This window comes from Mus caroli, chromosome 9 (genome assembly GCF_900094665.2).
Source record: "Mus caroli chromosome 9, CAROLI_EIJ_v1.1, whole genome shotgun sequence".
Classification (NCBI taxonomy): domain Eukaryota; kingdom Metazoa; phylum Chordata; class Mammalia; order Rodentia; family Muridae; genus Mus; species Mus caroli.
The window spans coordinates 16,578,367-16,601,237 of record NC_034578.1 but is presented as its reverse complement, the minus strand read 5'-3'; the positions used below and the strand labels follow the sequence as shown (position 1 = coordinate 16,601,237).

The following is a 22,871-nucleotide window of genomic DNA, read 5'->3' as shown; positions in this document are numbered from 1 at the left end:
ACACCACGGACATGTATGAAGCACACCATGGACATGTATGAAGCACACCATGGACATGCATGAAGCACACCACGAACATGTATGAAAGCACCAACACAACCAACCCATCGTTTTGTTGTTTGTTTTTTCAGAGTAGGGGAACACATATGTGGAAGTCAGAGGACTACTTGACAATGCTGGTGCTCTCTTTTTACCATGTGAGTCTCAGAGACTAAATTCTGGTCAACAGGCTTGAAGACAAACACCTTTACATTTAAGGATATTGAGAAAACTTCTGAAATTACAGAAATAGAGAAATTTGGGATGCCAAAATTAAGAAATCCTTAAAACACCGTCACATGCAAACTTGTACAGCCACATGGAAATCCGTGTCAGTTCCTCAGGAAGCTGGGAATAAATCCACGTCAAGACTCAGCCTTACCCTTCGGGAATATACCAAGGGCACTACATGTTTGCTACAGAGTCAGGTGTCCGGTCAGCCATATTCACTGCTGCTCCATAATAGCTAGAAACTGAAAACAATCTAGATGTCTCTCAACATCTAGAAAGAAAGAAAACGTGTAACATTTCTACAATGGGATATTACTCAGCTGCTAACAATAAATTATGAAACTTGTAGATAAATGGATAAAACTAGGAAAAAAATCATCCTGAGTCAACCCAGACCCACCCAGAAAGATAAATATGGTATGTATTCTCTTATAGGTGGACATTACCTGTCAAATAAATGGTAACCAAGCTACAATCTTAGAGCCAGAGGGGTTAGGTATGGAGGAAGGGATTAGGTGGGGACAATGGGTCTCCCTGGGACAGGGAAATAGAATAGATGGAGGAGAGAGGACAACCACAATGGGAGCATTGACCCCTCCTGACTAGTGTTCACGATGCCGAAAGATGCCATGCACACTGTCAGAGGGGAAAGGGATACTCCGTGTCACGCAGCTGCAGGTCACTGCTGTGACAGTGGCACACAGCATGTGGGAATGACCAGCCAACATCTGACTGGAGTTATGGTCCACTCCATGAGATGGAATTCATCCCTAGCACTGCTCAGGTGGCCAAGACCTTGAGACTGGACAGGCCATGGACTTGGGGGAAAACTAACTGCTACTGTCCTGCTAAAGGAATACAGCAATGAAATGACTCCTAACAACATTCTGCTATACTTACAGATCAGGGTCTTGTTCAGCCATCGCCAGAGAAGCTCCCTCCTGCAGTAGATGGGAACAAACACAAGGACCCACAACTGTACAATGTGCAGAGAGGGAGAGACCTTGGAACGCTCTGTCGTAAACAAATTCCCCCTGAGGATATTGAAGAGACCAAGGAAAGAAGGCCTTCTAGACACAGCAGGAATGGCACACACATAAACTCAGACTATGACACCAATCACAGGGCCTGCACAGGTCTAAGCCAGATGGGTTTGTCCCAGCAGTTATCGGGGAAGTGCACATAAGCCCCCATCTCTAGCCCTGAAGCCATTTCCAATTGACAACTTCTCCCAAAGGAAAAATTAGTTTTCTCCTATGGAATCTCAGCGGACACACAAACCCACTCTGAGGATAGGTCCCATGCCCAGAAGTAGATGGCCAACACAAAGTGAATTTAATGGCATTACTGGAGGTTTGCCTCACAGGTCTTTGCATTTATATTGGTTTCTGATTTTGTTTTATTTGATTTCTATTATTTGCAAATGTGTCTATGTTTTTTGTTTTTATCCTTTGGTTTTTTTCTTCTGAATGTTTGTTTATATTATATCTTATTTTATTACCAATCTCTCTCCCTCTCCCTCTCTGTGATAGAGTTTCTCTGTATAGCCTTGGCTGTCCTGGAACTCACACTATAGACCAGGCTGGCCTCAAACTCAAGAGATCTGCCTGCCTCTGCCTCCTGAGTACTGGGATTAAAGGTGTGTGCAAACCATGTCCATCTGAGTACATATGCTCCGGGGCAGTTGGGACTACACAATAAAACCATATTATCAGAGAAGTTGTATGGGAAAATGTGGAGCCAGGGATATAGCTTACTGATTGGCAATAAAAAGAAAGAAAGCAAAAACCAAACAATGTTAACAATAAAAAAACCAACCAAGCAAAACTCCACAAAACAGAACCAAACTCTGTAAGTATAAAAACATAGAGGAGACTCCAAAATGGCTCAGATGAAAGGGAACTTGCTGCTAAGCCAGACAGCCTGAGCTGGATCCCTGGGACTCATGGCCTGCTGCCAGCTGTCTTCTGCTATGAATCGTGCATCTGCTGCCTTCTACAAAATAAAAATGTGATAGTGTGGCAGCTGTACCCTAGGTACCCAAAGCACAACAAACGATATACAAGACACATGAAGAAATGGTTGCTATGAGTTTCTGTGGGAAGTCATAATGGTGCCTGACTAAATGAGGTTTCTTATGCATAGTACTGAGAGAAGGCTCAGTATGATGCACCATCCAGGTCTACCAGAGGCAAAACACAGGGACAGGAGGCTGGGATAGAAGCAAGAAAAGCCTTAGCTACAATATTTATTGAAATTTCTGCCAAGAAAGAAAAGTATGGCTGGAAAAAAAATTTAAGATCAGTAATTTTGAATAATTCTAATGAGCAAAGGTATATATAGGTGATGTCTCTATTTCTCTTCAGTTTTGATCTAGACTGATTAAGAGCATGGAACATATGTGCGTATGGGTTCCCAGAAAAGGATAGGGTTTGGGACTGTATTAGTTGTCTTTTTCCTTTTAAAAGACGTCATTATTTATGTGTTTGTATGTGTGGGTACCCAGAGACCAGAAGAGGAAGAGTCTGAGCTCCTGGAGTGTGTGTAAAGGCAGTTGTGAGCATTCCAGTGTGAGTGCTGGGAACTAAACTCTGGTCCTCTGAAACAGGCTGTCTCTCCAGTCCCTGTTTAGTTGTTCTGAATATGAAAAGAATGGGTCAGTGAGATGGCTCAGTGAGCTAAGGCTTGCCTAGACATGCCGGACAACCCGAGGTTTATCCTTGGGAGCCACATGGTGGGAGGAGGGAACCGACTCCAGTGCACTGTCTCATCGCCTCTCCCACTCCCAACACACACATACAACAGAAAACAACTACCAATTATAATGATTATAAAACATGTCCCCAAGCAGTCGAGTTATCTATAATCTTGAGGAATTACCAGAAGCCAGGAGGGGTTGTGTTATGATTTATATCTGAAATGGACCCCCAAAAGTACATGCACTGAAGGCTTGGATCCTAGGACCGTAGAGTTCAGTGCAAGATGGGAGAGCTATCTAGATCTTGAGGGCTCTAGCTCTATCAAGGACTGATGCATTTATGAATTCCTAGCTCAATGTATTTGTGGAAAGGACTTTGCTAGCTTGTTGCTTATTTATTTATCACCTTTTATCTAAAAGTTGTGAAAAGGGAACGGGAACATTTTAATGACGGCGAGGACTATCTCATGAAACTCAGCTGCTGTAAGCTACTATAGGGTAGTATGTTTAATAGTTGGTAAGCCAACAACAGAATCTACAGTACACTAAAACAATGTTTATAGTTCAAAAGTCCTCATAACACCAGCTTACTATCCAGAAGTTATAGCAGCCAACATAAAACGGAGTTGCTTGAAGGAAAGAAAATGTATTATAACTCCAGGAATAGATCAGGACAGGAATCAGGGCGAAAGTTCACAATAAATATCACTCAACAGGCCTTACTGCTGCCAGCACACATGGACAAAATTTCCATATAGTTAATCTCTCTTGGGTATAAATTATACTGCTTACTAAACACTGAAAATTGCGTTCATAGTTAACTTTCTAACATTCCTTACCTTCATGAAGGTTTTCTCAACTGTTGAGACAGTGATTTTAAAATACTTAACAGAACTACAACCTTCAATGCATCTTACACCAGTGACTTCCCTCCATTGTGAAGTCTCACATATTTAGTAAGGTCCTAGGAAGTAGCGAGGGCTACTTCCTGATTATTATGTTTCTTTCCTTAAATTCATAGGTCATTTTGAGTATGAGTTCTTTTCATGTTTTCAGAGTAAACTGCCACAGTTGGGGGCTGTTGCACATTCCTTGACTTCTTAGTAGTGTAAGTCCCAGTCTGACGAAACCAAGACATGAGGGGTGAAGGGTTTCTGGTATTCTTCCTATCTGAAGTGACTGTTCACCGTGAGTTACAAGTGTTCGGTTAGTAGGGAAAAGCTACTGTAGGCTTCCCTAGATTCTCAACCAACGGCTTCTCTCTAGCGTGGATTTTTACGTGGTGAATGAGGTTAGATGAGGAAGTGAAGGTTTTCTCACATGCCGTACACTCATAGGGCCTCTCACCGGTGTGAGTGCGGATGTGTTCAGTTCGGCTCGAGGAAGTAGTGAAATCTTTCCCACAGTACTTACACTTATAAGGTTTTGTTCCGGTGTGAATACGAATGTGTTTATTAAGGTATGAGAAATACTGAAAGGATTTTCCACACACATCACACTCAAACGGCTTCTCAACTGCATGAGTTTTTAAATGGTCGTGTAGCAGATTGTACCTACGGTAGGCTTTCCCACATGCCTTACACTCGTAGGGTTTGTCTCCAGTGTGAATGGTTAGATGCTTACGTAAGTACGAGGAGTTAAGGAAGGCTTTCCCACATTCCTTACATATGCATGGTCTCTCTCCACTGTGAGTTCTTAAGTGTCTACGCAGGTATGAGGAAGCATGGAAGACTTTCCCACATTCACCACATATATGAGGCATCTCTCCACTGTGTGTTTTTCTTATATGGTTATGTAGGTATGAGGAATTGAGGAAGGCCTTTCCACATTCCTTGCATATGTAGGGTCTTTCTCCACTGTGAGTTCTTACATGTCTACGTAGGTTTGAGTAAGAATGGAAGGCTTTCCCACATTCTCCACATATATAGGGTCTCTCTCCACTGTGAGTTCTTCCTACATGGTTCCGCAGGTATGAGGACGTGAGGAAGGCCCGACCGCATTCCTTACATATGTAGGGTCTCTCTCCACTGTGAATCCTTATATGCTGACTAAGGCGTGGGGATGAAGCAAAGGCTTTCCCACACTCTTTACATGCAAAGGGTTTCTCTGAAGCATGGGTTGATATATGAGTTATAAGGCCTGACCGCTTAGCAAAGGCTTTTCCACAATCCTTACATTTATATGGTTTCTCTCCAGTGTGAGTTCTAAAGTGTTCCACTAGCCTTGAGTAGGTAGTGAAGGCTTTCCCACACTCCTTACATTCATAGGGTTTTTCTCCAGTGTGGCTTCGCAGGTGTCTATTGAGATTTGAAGATCGTCCAAAGGCTTTCCCACAAATCTTACACGGGTACGTTTTTATGGTGTGCACTTGCGCAGACACATCATGATCTGAGTGGGTGAGATGTCCAGGGTTCCACGCACTGTGAGTTTTCACATGGGTCTTGAAATACGAGTGCTCACTGAAAATTTCCCCACATTGTGTGTAGTAGCAGAGTTCGCGTGCACTGTGGCTTCTGCCCTGTTGATAAAGGGAGGAATCAGGGTTAGACAGTTTCTCAGATTAAAGGATTCCTCTTAAGTGAGGGTGTAAAAAAAGATGATTTTGCCATTTTGACTATAAGCAGGACTCCCTCCTTCCCTAAAGTCCAGAATCATGGGTTCTAATCTTGGAAAGGGCCCTCAGTATTCTAGTAGTTTTGTTAGTTTTTGAGACAGGGTTTTACTATGCAGCCATGGCTGGTCTGAAGCTCTACGTAGAAAAGCTGGCTTCAAATTTAAGAGATCCACCTGTCTTTGCCCTCTGTATGCTGGGATTAAAGGCATATGTCACCATACCTGGCCTCTTGCCTCAGTCTTCTATCCAGTTATCTGTCTATCTATCTGTCTGTCTGTCTGTCTATCTCTCTATCTATCATCTGTCTATCTATCTATCTATCTATCTATCTATCTATCTATCTATCTATCTATCTATCATCTATCTATCGGAAGGTGCCTCTCAATTATATAGCTCTGGCTGTCCTGGAACTGGGTATCTAGATCAGACTGGTCTCAAACTTACAGAGATCCATCTGCCTCTGCCTCCCAAGTGTTTGGATTAAAGGCGTGCATCACCATACCTGGGCTTGCCCACACTCCCTATATTCATAGGGTTTTTCCTCCAGTGTGGCTTCGCAGTATTTTAATGACATTATTTTAAGAATCTCAGAAACCAGTGATACATATGCAGGAATGTGTACTCAGGAGGGCTCTATCACTCCAAGTTTTGACATAAACTCTTAAGATATTTCTCTAAATTAGGTAGATATTACTTCTCTTGTGTATTTATCATTTGTGTTGATTTTCCTACAAAATTCCCAAACTTTCCTGAGTGTGGCAATAAAAAAATCTCCTGGTTAATCTCATAATTTATTAAGACTATTTTTTTCTCTCCTGTTGGTAAATAAATGAACGATAAAGTATGTTTAACTTTTTGTAGCATGTTTTCTTTCTAATTGACTGATGTGGCAGTAGTTGCTATTCGATCTAAGCTCAAAAGAATCATTAAGATATACATAAAACTGCCTTAAAAGTTAGTATTTAGTTACATATTTGGGGCTATATAATTGTGATATCTTTTTAAAAATAATTATGCTGAGTGAGGTAGGCAGAGCTCACTGAGTTACAGGTCTTTCTTGTCTAGATAATGAGTACCAGGCCAGCCAAGGCTACTCAAGTAAGACCCTGTCTCAAATAAATAAAACAAACCAATATGACTGCATTTATATATTTCAGAGGCGAGAGTGTAGTGCATACGGCAGTGTGCATGCAGAGGTCAGAGACACCCTGTGACAGTCAGCTCTCCCTTCTACAGTGTGGCTGGACACCCTGTGAGAGACAGCTCTCCCTTCTACAGTGTGGCTACTGTGGACCAAACTCAAGTTGTCAGGCTTTGCATCAAGAGTCTTTACCCACTGAGACATCTTGCACAGAACGATCTCTTAAAGAACGGGTTTTGTGATACGTTCGGGATACCTCAAAATTTATTATATTCAAAATACTTCTCAGATACACTGCTTATCCCTCCTGCGTGTATGCCATGTGGTTTGCTACAATGGAATCCACCATCTTCTGTGGGGGAGGAAAATAACCAGCGCCTCTGCTCAGTCTTACTGTTTGTATTCCACTGGAAGTCCGTCCCCTCAAAAAATCCCGATGCAATGGTGACTCTTGGGTGCCAAGTGGCATTTCCCATTCTGAAGATAAACAGAAAAACAAAATTAAGGGATGGAGAAAATAAATGGTCAGTTACAAAGTTAACAACCATGGGCTTTTTTGATTGTCCCACTGAACCTTGTTCGAAACAAAGTAAAGTGTGATCATTTTGACAAGGTCAATAAGTTGACTACACTAAGGATGTGAGTTTTCAATGTTTTATTTCAAACTGACTCTTTGAAAATTAAAACTCATGGTGAATGAAAATCATATGTTAGGGCTGCGAGGTAGCAAGGATCTGATCAAATATATAACAGACAAGAACCATGAAACCTAATAGGTCATTTTGCAAAATTACATGAAAACCTGAGAAGGCAAAAAGTAAAAATAGAGGGTTTCCTTTCTCTTCCAGTACATGGCCCACACTTAGAGCCATCAAGTGCATCTTAAAAAGATTTCACATTCGAATTGCAAACATACTCTTCACAAACACTCACCTTGGAGATCTTCTCTGTGCAAATCCTCTTCTTCCAACCAGGAGATCAGACTGGGTTTGATGACCTCACATCCTTAGACATGGAAAGGGCAGTCATGGAGGAATCCATGCAAAAGAGCATTAAACAATCAGTATAATTTAGTAGCTGCTTGGTGTTTTTTTTTTTGTTGTTGTTCTGTTTTATTTTGCTTTCGTTTTGGACAGGGCGCCACTATGTAATCCTGGCTGTTGTGGAACTTGATATGTAGACCACATGGACTTCAAACTCACAAAAAATTGCCTGTGTGCCTCCTGAATGCTTCAATTAAAGACAGGTTCACCATGTGAGACCACGTGCTTCTAATGAAAGCAGGGCAATTATTTTAGAGAGGTCGAACAAGCAAATACTGCCTCTTCTATGCCCTGAGGATTAATTACTGCTGACTTGAGACACTCCAATTAATAATTATATACATCCTAAGAAAACACCAATACTCAATTCAAATAGAAAGTAAAGTGAAACAAAGATAATTTTACTTTCAAATAGCAGGCTACATAGTATCAGACACATGGGGGGGGGGTTAAACTTATTGCTCACTGAGGTTTTGAATCAGTATGTCAAAGGAAGAGAATGACCACCTCCTACACCCTAGGCAGTGCTGAAGATTAAACATAGGGACTTGCAGAGAACACCCAGCTCAATCCCAACTCAATATATTTAATTTTTAAAATTGACTTATTTTGGGAGTTGGAGAGATGGCTCAGCGGCTAAGAACACTGCTGTTCTAGAGGTCCTGAATTCAATTCCCAGCATCCACATGGTGGCTCACAAACATCTGTAGTAGGATTCAATGCCCTCTTCTGGTGTGTCAATGACAGCATACTCATATATGTTAATAAATAAATAAATAAGTAAGTTTACACTTTTCTTTATTTTGAGACATGGTCTCATTATGTAGCTCTGGCTATCCTGGAACTCACTATATAGTTGGCCTTCAACGCATAAAGGCACATCTGCCTCTGCCTCCCAAGGACTAGAGTCACCATGCCCAGCTAATAACTGATGCTTCTAACAGGGTGATTGGCATTCATATAGTACAGTATTTTATGAATTACTACAGAAAATTAAAATGCATTAAGACCCCCACATATTCAGGTTTTGCTGCCTGTGTTTAATTATATATTGCCTACCTTGTCCTGAAAATATGAAATATAAAGTCTCCAGAAAGTTTTCATATAAAATTGCATGGCATTTTGAGTAGAATTACAGACTCACACTACGCCTCTGCTCTTCCCTGGATGTCAGCCATCCGTTGCCCATCCATCTTAGCCATGCTGCCTCTGCTACCTGCGTGCTAGTCACTTAGCACCTTAGCTTGTTGCAATACACACACAACTTGCCAGGCATGCTGGCACAAACCTTTAATCCCAGCACTTGCACATGGGAAGCAGATTTCTGTGAATTCAGGGAGCTTGATTTACACAATGAGTTCCAGTTTAGCTGTGGCTACATAGTGAGATCCTGTCTCAAAACAAAACAAAAAACCCATATAGCAACAAGTGTGCTCATATAGCCCTCATTCTTACTAATGGCCTCAAAACAAAATAGTAGTCATGATGGCAATTTAGATATGTGAAAGACAAGTTGTAAAGTGCTTCACTAGCAAAAAGTTGATAGTTCTAGACAATAAGGAAAAGGGTGGAAGGGAACTCTACACTGAGGTTGCTAACCTCTACTTTTGGATGTTTCATTTCTCATTTGAGTGTTTTGCCTTCACGTGTATGTGTCTGTGTGTATACAGTGCCCCAGAGACCAGAAGAGGGAGTCGGTCTCTTGAAGTGGAATTTTAGGCAGTTATGAGCTGCTATTCTGGAGCAGGGAACCTTTGCAAGATCAGCAAGTGCTCTTTATTGCTGAGCCACCTCTCCAGTCCAGTGTTCATATCTACTCTCAAGCAGTCTCCAGCCAGATGTTGTAGTAAGCACATATCTGTAATCCCAGCAGTCGGGAGGTGGAGACAGGAGGATCAGGAGTTCAAGGTCAATACAACTACAACTGGATCTTGTATGCCAAAATATAAACAAACCTCCAATCTGTGAAATCATGAAAAAGGAATTCATGCAAGTTTTGCTGCAACTCAAAAAAGTTACTACTGTATAATATAGTTAAGTCCTAACTACAATTTAGGTATCCAATGGAAACCTTTAATCTCTTGAATCTTCCACAAACAGGTTATGGGTTAGGACAAAGTCTGTGTGCCTCTTACTTTCCTTGTGTTCTGATCCTTCAGCACACCAGAATATACCAACCCTCCCCTCCCTTGGAAACCATAAGAGAGTGGTGGCAGTCTTACCTGCTGAGGCCAGGTTCTGGTAATTCTCCAGCATCACCTCTCTGTAGAGGTCTCTGTGAGCTTGATCCAATAAAATCCATTCTTCTTGGGTGAAGTCCACAGCCACATCATCAAAAGTTACTGAGACCTAATATCACACACACACACACACACACACACACACTGTTTGAGTAACAATAACATACATACCAATGTTCTCTACAGTTGAGAGGTGAGAACCAATACCCATACATAAATCTGAGAGCTTCCAGTGACTGCCCTAGGACTTGGAGGTCCTAGGCCCCCACCCCATCTACACTCAAGCTGTCAGTCTACTCCACTCATTGACTACTAACAGCTGAGCAGACCTTGCCACGACCAGACCAGAGGCCCTTCTTTCAATTTTTACTAAGTTGCATATACTGCCTCAACAGTAACAGATAAATACTCCAAGAGAAGAACACTAGATCTTCCTTATCATCTGTCAGAATAACTGAATGGAACTGGACATAATTAATGTGCATTTAGCATTAAGTGTATCAAGGTTAGTTAGTAATTATGGAAATCCTGGGATGATTTTCTCCTAATATCTCAACCATATCTGAGGTCCCACTCTCTCAGAAATTCAGCTAGCTTCTCAGTTCTTGAGGGCTTCTAACTTGTTTTCGAAGCTCTGTCCTGAAGGTGTATCTAAGGTAGGGAGTAAGCACTTCACTCAGGAGACACAGTTTACATACCTGGTAACAATTTGTCAGGCAATCAGCCACCATCTTTTCTACCTTTCTCTTTTCTTCAAGAATGGGGTCTGAGTCCCTACACAGAGTTCCTGGAAAAGACAGAAGTCAAGAGAAGTCAGAGTTGCCTTTAGTTCTTACACACCGGGATGCCATTCTGCCGTCCACAGTGTCCTTGCCTGTTGCTGTGACAAAAGCAAGTGAAGGAGAAAGGGCTTGTTCTGGCTCTCGGCTTCAGGTTACAGCCCCATCACGGTGGGACAGTAAAGGAGCTTCAAGCCGCATCCCAGCCACAACCAGAAAGCACAGAAGCAAGGGAGCTATTGCTCACCTCACTCTCCCTTTTATACAGTCCAGGATCCTAATCCCGATAATCCCTCATGGACATTCTCAGAGGCTAACCTTAGTCCAGAGAGTACCTCAAAGGAGTGCCCAGAGATCTGTCCCCTGGGTGATATTAGAAGCTGTTGACAACGAATAACCATCACACAGCCCTAATGTGAAATCCGTGTAATCCTACACACCAGAGAAAACTCATGCATATCCACAAACGTGTGCTGCTAAAGCACTCTATCTCACTTAGGACCAGGAACCGGGCTGGTTCACCATGCTATCTATCCACTGGGGAAAATGTCTCATTTTATAGGGAAGACAACTTCAAGTTGGAAAGGTGACACATTTTTTATTTGTCCTAGTAATATATCTCATGACTGCTTTTTTCAAACACACATATCAGGGGCCTCATTTACAATCCACACTTTTTTTTTTTTTTTTGGAACAGGGTTTCTCTGTATAGCCCTGGCTATCCTGGAACTCACTCTGTAGACCAGGCTGGCCTTGAACTCAGAAATCTGCCTGCCTCTGCCTCCCAAGTGCTGGGATTAAAGGCGTGTGCCACCACGGCCCGGTTTACAATCCACATTATTAAGCTTTGCATATTGAAATTGTTCTCACAAGCTCATGTGTTTCTCTGTGATAACTCCAGCTGTGTCAAGTTGACACAAAACTAGCCAGTACATGTGTTGACAGGTTGGTAACACAGCAGTGTTGGGAGGTGACTGGATATCGAGACATCTATCACCAATTGATTAAACCATAGATGGACACATAACTTAATGTGCTATTGTGAGGTGGCAGAATTGAGGGTGCGGGACCTAGATGGAGGAAGGTCACTTCCTCTTGCTCTGTTCCTGCTTCCAGGCTGCTGTGGGGTGAGCAGCTCTGCTCCGTGGTACCTTTCCCACCATGACGTTCTGCCTCACCACAGGCCCAGAAACGTGGCCAGCTGAACCTGGATTAAAACCTCTGGAACACTGAGCAATGATTTTTTTTTCCTTTAAAGATGCGGTGTCAAGTTTTTCTTTGTTTTGAGACAAGGTCTCCTGGAGTCTAGCCCGTCCCAAGCTTCATATGTAGCCAAGGATAAACTTGAACTCCTCATCTTCCTGACTCTACCTTCCAAGTCATGGAATTATAGTGTACATACTCCACCTGGCTTATGTGGTGCTGGATAGAAACAGGGTCTTTGGGTATGCTAGGCAACCAGCCTACCCACTGATCCTAGCCCTACTCCAATGCCAGCATTTCATCACAGTGACAGAAAACTGACCCCAGCACTTGCTGGTCTACCAAGCACTCCCAAAGTAGACCAGGCAGGCAGTGTGACTGTTCAGGCCTGGCCATGGCGCACACTGGCAGTGCTATGCTGAAGCTGGAAATGCCCATATGCTCCTTACTCCATGCTAAGGCAGCCTTGCTTAGGTATCTCAAGGGATAGGGAAACTACACTCCTATGTGGAGCTTCCAGGAGCCTTTTCCTACCAATCATCTAGAAGCAACAGTTCAATATCATACATGAGAGCACTAAAGTGCACACTAAAGATAGTGACCTTGTAATAGGGGCATTACCAATAACTGTCATTTACTGAACACCAATGCATGCATATGCAATATATTTATATATCAACCCTTTGTGTACAGAGGAGCACCCATCTTATACATGTACAGGTCAGAGATTAACTTGGTTCTCTCCTTCAACCACAAGGATCTGGGGGATTAAATCCAGGTCATTTAGCTTGGGGCAAATGCCTTTACCTGCTAAATCATCTTGATGGTCCTATATAAACCTATTTAATTCCCCTACCAACCCTCCAGAGTAGACATAATAGAACAACAGGTCTAGACATTACAAGTAACTGTTTTAATGTGATAGTTACATAGTGGTGAACTTAGATTGAATGCAGGAAGTTGTTGCAAAGTTCTAATCTTCTGTCGGTTTCTAAATCTAGAACCAGAGATTCTCCTGCGTCAGTCTTCCAAGTTCTGGGATAAAGGTATGTGCAGCCATGGCTTTGATTTTCTGTGATTGTAATTCATGCCTCAACATGATCAGAAGTCAGCCTAGACCTGTACTGTACAACATAGTAGTGACCTCCACAAGTATAACCAATCACTTCCATGACATCAATTTATTTATTTATTTATTGAGACGGAGACTCATGTAGCTCAGTCTGGCTTTGAACCTGCTGTAAGACTGAGAACGGGAGGCAACTCCCAGCCAGGTGCCACATAGGTCCAGGTGAGCAGACTGTGCACATGGCCTGGTGCCACTTCCTGATGATCCCAGATATTCAGAGGCCCCAGGGGCCACTAAGAGGAGCAAGTAAGTGGTAGAGAGATGGAAGAGAGAGAGAGAAAGGAGGGAGGAAGAAAACACACAAGGAGAGAGGAGGGCAAAATAACAGTAAGGATGTCTGAAAAACTTATAAGGAATCATACTATCAATGCATCTGAAAGAGCGCAAGGATGGGCATATGGGGGAGTTTGGAGGAAGAAAAAGTCTTGGAAGTCTCTACTCACATGATCAATAAACCAGACATAACAAAAGTGCTCCTGAGAAGTTTAAACACGAGTACCAACCTGAAAGCCCTGGTATAACCACCACGCTCCTGACCGCATCAGCACAGTTTACCACTGTCCTTGCCTGACCACAGCACCGAAACTTCAGGAAGTCTCACCGGCCAGCGCAAAATTCCCTGAGTCTTGAAGTAAAATGACCAGCAACTAAACACAGGCAGGTGGTCACACCAGTTGTTTTTGTCTGAGACATTATTATGTAGCCCAGGCTAGCCTCATGATTCTCTCTGCCTTACTTTTCATTGACCTCTGTTATCATATACAACTTCAACTGGTCTTCAATATGGTAGGTACTGACACCGTCAATGTCATTTTCTCCATTCTACTTTGTAATGAGCAGAAGGCTCATCCCCGTAGGAGATAGGCTAGTGTAATAGCTGATTTCAGTTCAATTCCCCAGGACTCAAAATCGAAGGATGGAACTGCAAGTCGTCCTCTGACCTCCACATGTCTGTTGTGGCATTTTTGTGTGCACACACAAATATGAAAGGATAGTTTAAAAAAAATGTCAAGTGGAGATTTAGGGCTGAATCTTTCTAAAGGTTCAATGATGGTCATATAAAGGACACTCATTGTAGATCTCATTCAAGTTACTGCCTGTTACACCAACCAAAACGGGACATCACGCTGAACAGATATTTGAATTTTGAGTGCATCATTTTTAAGATTTGAATGTGCATTAACAAGTCTACACAGCCATCTTCAGAGCCATCGACTGCACTACAGTCAAGCGCAGGTCAGAAAGAGTTACAACTACAGTAGCAGGGAGCTCAGAAAGCAAGGGAGCCTGTCACAGAAACCCAGGGACATGATCCACCTCCACAGCCACACCCACCATACATGTCTATACAGAAACAGTAAATAAAAAATTTAAACCATATAATACAAAGTTTTCAAGCACTTGAACTCACTCAGCAGATGCAAAGATATCCAAGAGCCAGGCAACGGCTTAGCCTTCTTGGTACTTTTAAAGCAAACCTAAGTCTTTTGTGTTCTGCCACTGGAGCGCCTCATAATGCCAGTGAGTCCACTACCACTGAGCTACACAGCCCACTCAAGGCACTATGCCCTCTTACTAAAGATGCCTATCCTGCTTCTGAGAGACAGCTGCCACTCATGACCAGAACATCACAGGATAACCATGGACAAAGTAGAACTGAGTAATTCTAGACCCTGTGGCCCCGAAGCCTATGTTACTTACTACCAACTCTTACTGCAGCTTTCAAACCTCTCCTTTGGAGCTACTCTAAGTATGTGGGAGTAAGGGGGAGGGGGAACACACTAATTTTTAAATATAACGTTTGATTTCACTCAGAAATAGCAAACATGACTTTCTTGAAAAACTTGAGACTCTTCAAAAGTTACTATAGAACCAGGCATGATGCTAGACACCAGAAATCCCAACTCCTGGGAGGTAGAGGCTGGGGAATTAGGAGTTCAGAGTCAGCCTCAATTACATAGCAAAGGTGTACGCTAGCCTGGGCTACTTGAGACCCTACTTCAGAGAACAAACAGAGGCCATGGAGAGGGGCGTGGTGGCGCTCGCTTTTAATCCCAGCACTTGGGAGGCAGAGGCAGGCAGATTTCTGAGTTTGAGGCCAGCCTGGTCTACAAAGTGAGTTCCAGGACAGCCAGGGCTATACAGAGAAACAATCTCGAAAAAACAAAACTAAAAACAAACAAACAAAAAAACCAGAGGCCATGGAGATGAACCAGCGAGTAAAGGCCAAGCCAGAGAGCGTGATCTCCAGCGCCCAGATGGTGGAAAGTAAGACCAACGCTTGGGAACTGATCTCTGAGCTGAGCCAGGGTAATTCCCACATTTTCTTTTTTAAACTCTATAAGGATGTACAGGCCTGGAAACTTCAAATAAAGAGAACAGAGTACTCCCATTCTCACCAGTAGAAAGCCATAACCACACAGTATCTGTACTTTATGTACAAAATGTTCAGGGCAAGGGTTAGTAGCTCACTGAATGAGCAGTTCTACTAGCAGTAAAGTCAAGAGGAGGAGAGGTGAAGAAAGAGAAAGGAAATGGAGAGAGTGAGGAAGGAAAGGCATGGAAAAGGAAAAAAAAGGTTAAGATTAAGGAAATAAACATTTAGCAGGCGGTGGCAAAAGCCTTTAATGCCAGCAGAGACAGGCGGATCTCCAGGAGTTGAGGTCAGCCTGGTCTACCTAGCGAGTTCTGGAAAAGCCAAATAATAAAGATTCACCTCCAAATAGAAATGTTTACTCCTAAGTACCTACGAATACTTTTTCTACCCGAATGTCATGTGGCAGAATTAATCAGACGATGCCAAAGACAAAGCCACACTCTGCAAGGAACAAATCACAGCCTGGGGCGCTCACCCGAGCTCCACAATCGCTGGGCTGTGCAGCGGAGGCGGCGGCTGCAGAGCGATGGCCCGGGGCGGGCTTCTGTGCTGGAAGACGAATCTGGAAAGCGGCTAGGGAGGCTTCTGCAGAGGGCGAGCGAGCAGATGGAAGCTTGGAGAGCATTCGCCAGAGGGAGGCGGGGTGCCCGTGAGACCCGCCCGTCCCAGGCTTCGGGCCTACGGGGACCGCCCCTCCGCGAGCTGCACACACAGCCGCGCCTTAAACTGACCCTCCACGGCCGCCGTCACACACCCCTCCCCCGCCCCCCGTCCTTGCCTCGGCGACTTCCTAGACGTAAAGATGAACCGGAGGTGAAGACACTGAGAACTACAGGACGCAGCCATCACTAGAAAAGAGTCGGGCCTTTGGAGGCGTCACTTCCGCCTCCGTCCTGGCGTGAAGCCCGGCAGATTTGGGTCCCAGCCACCTTAGACAGAAATAAAATTCTAGGAGCTGGAGAAAGGGCTTGAGGATTGTTCGGGGAGAGGACGCAGGCTGGATTCCCAGTACCCACATGGCAGCACACAGTCGCCCACCAAGCCTGATCTAATTCTTAACCCCTGCCCCATCTCTTTTCTTCCCTTCTTCCCTTCCTCCCTCTCTCCCATTCCTCCCTCCTTTCCTCCCCTCTTCCTCCCTCCCCATTCTTGTTTTAGTCTTAGCCTAGGCTTGGTGCCGCTGTGCCTTTAGTCTCAGCATTCAGGAGGCAGAGGCAGGCAGATTTCTGCGTTCAAGGCTAGCCAGAAGATTGAGACTATGACACACACACACACACACACACACACACACAGAGAGAGAGAGAGAGAGAGAGAGAGAGAGAGAGAGAGAGAGAGAGATTGAGAATATTCTCGAGCCAAAATGAGTGACTATGGCTCAGGAATACAGACTAGAACTTCAAGTTCCATATGCAAATATGCTGTTTCATGAGGTTATTACAGTAACAAAGAAAATACTAAAGCATATGACATGCTCCCAGACCTTAACACAACTGACTTCATGGTGGAAAACTCAGCCACAAAACTCAGCATGTAGACAGAACCACTAGCCAGAATGAAAACAAAGACCTAATCCATCTAAGTCTGTAGTTCTGGGAAAGTCTTTAAATGTACAAACCTTGCTGTTTGGCTTCTGTAGCTCTTCTTCTGGCTAACTGTTCTCGTTAACTGAAGCATGTCGCCAGGATATGGTTTTTATGTTAAAAAGCTCACCTTGAGAAAGGCTCAGAGCTGCACTGGGATCCGGAACACCCAGTGTAATAAAGACTTTTTTACTGGCTTAAACTCATGTCTGAGCAGTCTTTTCTGGTGGATACCACACTATAAGCACAACACTTCAAATGCATTGGTAGAAACTCAGGTAGGTCTGCTCCAGAAAAAGAAAATCTCTACTATATCAGATGCAATTGTAGCCTTTTTAGCAGAGACTAGTGCTGTATTATAGACCTAATAGTCACAAAGATGTTAGGTCACACACGGGGCAAGAAATGGCTCATAAGGGTACTCAAGACTGTTTTTTCAAAGGCCTTTGTCAAAGGCGTCTTTTGCAGCTATTGAGATGATCATGTGGTTTTTGTCTGTTAGTCCATTTATGTGATTTATTACATTTATTGACTTGTGTTCTTTAGATCATCCCTGCATTTCAGGGATAAAGCCAATTTACTCAGATGTATAATCTTTTTAAAAAGTTTTTTAGAGTTTTTATTAGATTTATTCATTTTATTTTATATGTGTTTTGCTGGAATTTATGTCTGTGTACCATGTGTATGCTTTGTGGACATGGAGGTCAGAGAGGGCATCATATACCCTGGAACTGGACTCACAGATGTTGTGAATCAGCATGTGCTGGGAATTGAACCTGGGTCCTCTACAAGAGCAGCAAGTGCTCATAGTTGTTGAGCAATCTCTCTAGATCCTTTTGTAATCTTTTAAATGTATTTTTTGTATTCTATTTGCAATCAAATTTTAAAGAGCATTTTTGGGATCTATGTTCTGTAGCTGAGTCTTTTTGTTGTTGTCTTTATCTGGTTTTGATATTAGAGTGATACTGGTTTCATAGAATAAGTTTGGGGGTGCCTCTCTCTTTCTCTCTCTCTCCTTCCCTCCCTTCCTCTTTCCTTCCCTCCCTCCTTTTTTCTTTTAACAATTTAAAAGTACTTGCTATAGCAGTCAAAAAATTCGACTGTGGATTTGAAAGATTGATAGAATTTGGCTATAAATCCATCTGTCCCTAGACTTTTATTTTTAAACTGGAAGACTTTTTATACCATTTCAGACAGGAGTTATAGCCTGATGATTTTGCTCCAAGGTTCATTCTGCACAAATTCTTAATCTGTCCCAAGGAGGGTTCTTGATTGGGTCTGATGAGTCTGTTGAATTGCTGCTTCTTTTCGACTGGTGAGCTTCATTTTCCTGAAGGATATTTCAAACCCATCCTGATGTTGAGATTCCCATTGTTTCACACTGGGGAATCATACGCTGCTGAGGGATTCACCTCAGTTGATCTGAATCTGAAACAACACAAGCAAAACCACCTCCCTCCCCATGGGCCCGTGTGCCTGCTAGGCTGCTCGCTCAGATGGGCACCACACCATTACAGGAACTTTCAGCCTATCTTTAAATGAATCTCCTGTTTCTTTCCAATGCTTTTCAGCATAGGGTAGTTATGCTCATCCAAGATTTGAAGATTTGAAGTTTACAGAGACTTCATAAATTGGTCACAAGGGAAAACTGGATAACTGTCCCCCCCCTTTTGCCTCACCCTCCAATCTGCTCTGTGTAAATGCATATTTGCATTTAACATGACTACAAACATAATTCTGGGTATATTAAAGACAGTTGATTTATAAATAATAATCATTAACTTTTATGGTTTTTTTATGTATATGAGTACACACTTTAGTTGTACAGATGGTTGTGAGCCTTCGTGTGATTGTTGGGAATTGAACTTAGGACTTCTGCTTGCTCTGGCCAACCCCACTTGCTCCGGCCAAAGATTTATTTATTATTATAAGTTCACTGTAGCTGTCTTCAAACGTACCAGAAGAGGGTATCAGATCTCATTATGGGTGTTTGTGAGCCACTATGTGGTTGCTGGGATTTGAACTCAGTACCTTTGGAAGAGCAGTCGGTGCTCTTACCCACTGAACCATCTCATCAGCCCAACTTTTATGTTTTAATTGCCTTTGTTTTAATAGTTTATTACAAATGGGTAATTTTTTTTCTTGTTTTTTTTTTTTTTCTTTTCAAGACAGGGTTTCTCTGTGTAGCCCTGGCTGTCCTGGAACTCACTCTGTAGACCAGGCTGGCCTCGAACTCAGAGATCTGCCTGCCTCTGCCTCCCAAGTGCTGGGATCAAAGGCGTGCACCACCACTGTCCGGCTAAATGGGTAAGTTTTAAGATTAGAATTTTATAACTAAGGTAATTTATCCATACAGTTTTGAATTGAAACTCTTAATACCAAAGTAAACTTTAAGCTACAGTCCAAGAAGAAACTGGGAATTTCATTTCCTTGAATTTTTTTATAAGGTATTCTTTATGATGTAAAGTAACTTAAGATATTTTATGTTAAGTAGTTTGTTTTTTCATAAGGATTATGATTACAGGTGAACATATTAAAATTAGATTTTATAAGGAGATATAAGAATAAAAATTTGTGCAATTAGTCTTTACCTTAGTTTTTGTTACAACTTGGTTTTTCAAATGGTTAAAACTTAACAAAGTTACCAAAGACATAAGGGGTTCTCTTAATTATACATACACTTCAAAGTCAGTTTTTATTACCATAAATCATTATAACCTTTAGGAGCTTATAAATCCTAGTTTTCAAACATGTATCATCCTTAAGTCTCATCCTCCACAAACTTTGTATAACTTACTTAAGCCTTTAGTCATTGACTGAAACTTATATGTTTTTGTCTTTATCTGTTATTTTTAATTTTAAGAAAAAAATCTCATTTTATCATATAAAAACCCATTTTTAAAAAGAAAAAGAAACAACTCAAAACCCATTCTTATCCAAAACTTTCTTCCTCAGAATATTTTTAAGAAAAATTAAAAATATGTATTTTTAACACTTTATCATACCTATTGCACTGATTTGAATTGAACGGCTCCTATAAGCTCATATAGTTGAATGCTCAGTCACTAGGCAGTGGCTTTATTTGAAAGGATTAGGGGATGTGGCCTTGTTGGAGGAAGTGTGTCACTGGTGTGTGTGTGTGTGTGTGTGTGTGTGTGTGTGTGTGTGTGTGTGCGCGCGCGCGTGCTTTGAGATTTCCAAAGCCCTGTTCAGGACCAGGTTCTCTCTGGTCTCTCTGACTGTGGATATAGCTCTCAGCTACTGCTCCAGAGCCACGAGTACAGTCATGCTCTCTGCCATGATGATAGTGGACTAAGCCTCTGAAATGGTAAGCCAGCCCCTGATTCAATGTTTTCTTTTATAAGAAGTTGCTGTGTTCATGGTGTCTATTCACAGCAATAGAACAATGGCTATGACACCTATTTATCGTTTCTTTTTATTTCCCCAGACAAGAGTTGGGTCAAAATTACATACATGGCAAATTATACCAAATTAAGATTCTCTGTACACATTAACGTATGTTATTGGAAGTTTTAACTAAGCCTTTTCTCTTCTTAGAAATGTACAATTTAACAAAAAAAGAGGAAAACAAAAAACAAAAAAAAAACAAAAACAAAAACAAAAACAAAAATGTACAGTTTTTTTTTTTTAACATTCCACTCTCATGCCTTTACAGATCCTGAGAGTAAGAAAGTTTTTGTTTTAACAAGAGCCTCAGAGGTGTTAATGACCTCGAATGAAGGAACATTATCTTTAAATAAGACCCAAAGGCAGGAGGTGGGGTATGCATTCAGAGAGCTAAACGTCTGTAACTATTTCTAGCCATCTTCATGTTTGTATACAAATCTCTCTTGATTTAAAAGTATTAAATACCATTACACATAAAAATGTTAACCTTAAATCTATAATTTTTGTAAGAAATGTTTCTCAAGGGGGTGTTAGGCAATGTCTACTTTTATTGGCCTATACTCAGTACATATAGCAGCCTTCTCACAGCTGTATAGGTGGGCGTGCTTCCTCTGTTCACAGTTTTTAGCCTGTATGCCTTAGTTTCTCCACAAAACCTTAGAGGCCTAATTGCATACAAGTGCATGGGAAGAGTGACTGGAGGCTTGGTGAAAGTCCAATGCCCTGGTGCGGCTTTTGCTTTTCTGAAAGAATGTTAACATTTAACAAGCCTGACTGAGATTATTCTAAGCAGGCTCAGGAAGAGTTACTACTGAGAGATTTTAGGTAGAGGGTCACTTTCATCTTTTGTATGCACAAGCATCTCATTTGCAGATCTTATTATAGACACATTTGTACCACTAGATAAACAGTAGTAGTCCCTAGCTTGCCCACTAGATTGTTATTAACCACACAATGCCTTTTAAAGGTTGCTTTGGCCATCTCTTTTTGCTTGTCATAGAGTCAGAGGACCAGCCTGACTCAGAAAAGGGTCCTTGGGGAAAAGTTTGAAACAAGCATGCTTGGGTCTGAAGTGGGTGAGCCAAGTCACAAGTCCAGAGTTAGCTTTTCATTGAGCTAAACCGGCATGTGATGATGTATTTTTAATATTATACATACCCAAAATGCATTTGAGTCAGACATTTAGGTAATGCCAGTGTCATCTGTGTCTGTTTATACTGAAAAGTAGAAACAAAAAGCAAGACTATCTGGGTTTGGTTGGGCAAAAACAAAGGTAGAGCACATCACAGGGCAAGGTAGTAGCAAGAATGGAAAGAATATGCTGTCTCAGAGGAAGTAAGCTTAGAGATTCAATATCATTGCAAGCTTCTATATAATCTGAATTGTCCTTTCTTGTTCAAATTGAGTGGAGAGCCTATCGATATTCTCCATTAGCATTGTCAAAGCCTAATGTCAGTAATAACACCTCTCTGAGATCAGATTGAGTTTCTTCATGCAACCAATTCATGAATAGAAGGAATTCAGCCGGTTTTAAGCAAGTCCTGGCAGCTTGTCTCAGTCATTGGGTATCAGACTCTGATTCAGCTACCCCTCTCCACAGTCCCATAGCTTGTGGAGATGTAACTCTCTCTGTAAGAGGAGATTTATTTAAAGTCTCTAAGTATCTTCTTGGAAGTAGGCTCATATTCTGTATGTATTTTCCCCTTCCCAACAGGAAAATTATCAACTCTGAGTAATAGGGGTTATAAAGGCATTGGGGCTACAAAGAAGTAAGGTTATATATACCTCAAGGCCCCCTTCTTTTTTTTTTTTTTTTAACTAAATCACTTGATACAAAAGCACCAACTTTTACAGATACAGAGAAGCAAGGGTGGGCAAGGGTTATGGCCTAATATAAGCAGCCTGTGTCCCATTACCTGACACAGGGTAAATTCATAAAGAATAAAAGCTGATTCCTAATGGTACTGATTGCTGCAAAACCAAACACTAAGGTCCAAGAGGTTTCAACATCTATTGAGAACACGAGCTCTGCTTCTAAGATAGACCTATTGCTGCACCTAACATGGCAAAAGGATCAGAAAGGAACAAATGCTGTTCTAGGCAAGGTGACATAAGCATTGAGAAGGCTGAGTTAGGAGGATTATAAATTCAAGGCCAACCTGGGCTAATGAGATCTGGTCTCAAACAAGCAAGCAAACAGAAGAATACATACTATGTCTACATCATGGAAGTCATGAGATGTATGAATACTATAAATGCTTTGTCAACAAGTGCCAGAGAATATAGGAGGACCAGGTGGTCATCTCTGAAAATCCTGTTAATCCCACCGAATTGAAGAGAAAAAGGACTGCCCATAAGTTATGGCCAAATCAAAACAAGCTCCAAGATG

The 22,871-nt window shown here is 42.0% G+C and overlaps 1 protein-coding gene across 1 annotated transcript; it reads right to left on the bottom strand.

The window, feature by feature from the left end:
- Positions 1-3,406: 3,406 nt before the first annotated feature.
- On the bottom strand, positions 3,407-16,374 carry LOC110301955 (zinc finger protein OZF-like). The gene is made up of 6 exons (XM_021172676.2): positions 15,970-16,374; positions 10,705-10,793; positions 9,989-10,115; positions 7,657-7,728; positions 7,118-7,200; positions 3,407-5,486 (listed from the first exon to the last, which is right to left on the bottom strand). Exons 2-6 carry the CDS (start codon positions 10,735-10,737, stop codon positions 4,176-4,178), a joined length of 1,626 nt encoding a protein of 541 aa, XP_021028335.1. The 5' UTR covers positions 10,738-10,793; positions 15,970-16,374; the 3' UTR covers positions 3,407-4,175.
- Between the last annotated feature and the right edge of the window lie 6,497 nt (positions 16,375-22,871).

Bases quoted from the DNA above. Each gene is read 5' to 3' on its own strand.
- LOC110301955 (XM_021172676.2), bottom strand. From the start codon at position 10,737: ATGGTGGCTGATTGCCTGACAAATTGTTACCAG. The intron at 7,729-9,988 runs GTAAGACTGCCA...TCCATGTCTAAG, and splicing joins CCAGAACCTGGCCTCAGCAG to GATGTGAGGTCATCAAACCC. The intron at 5,487-7,117 runs GTAAGACTGAGC...CTTTATCAACAG, and splicing joins CTTCCAGTGGAATACAAACA to GGCAGAAGCCACAGTGCACG.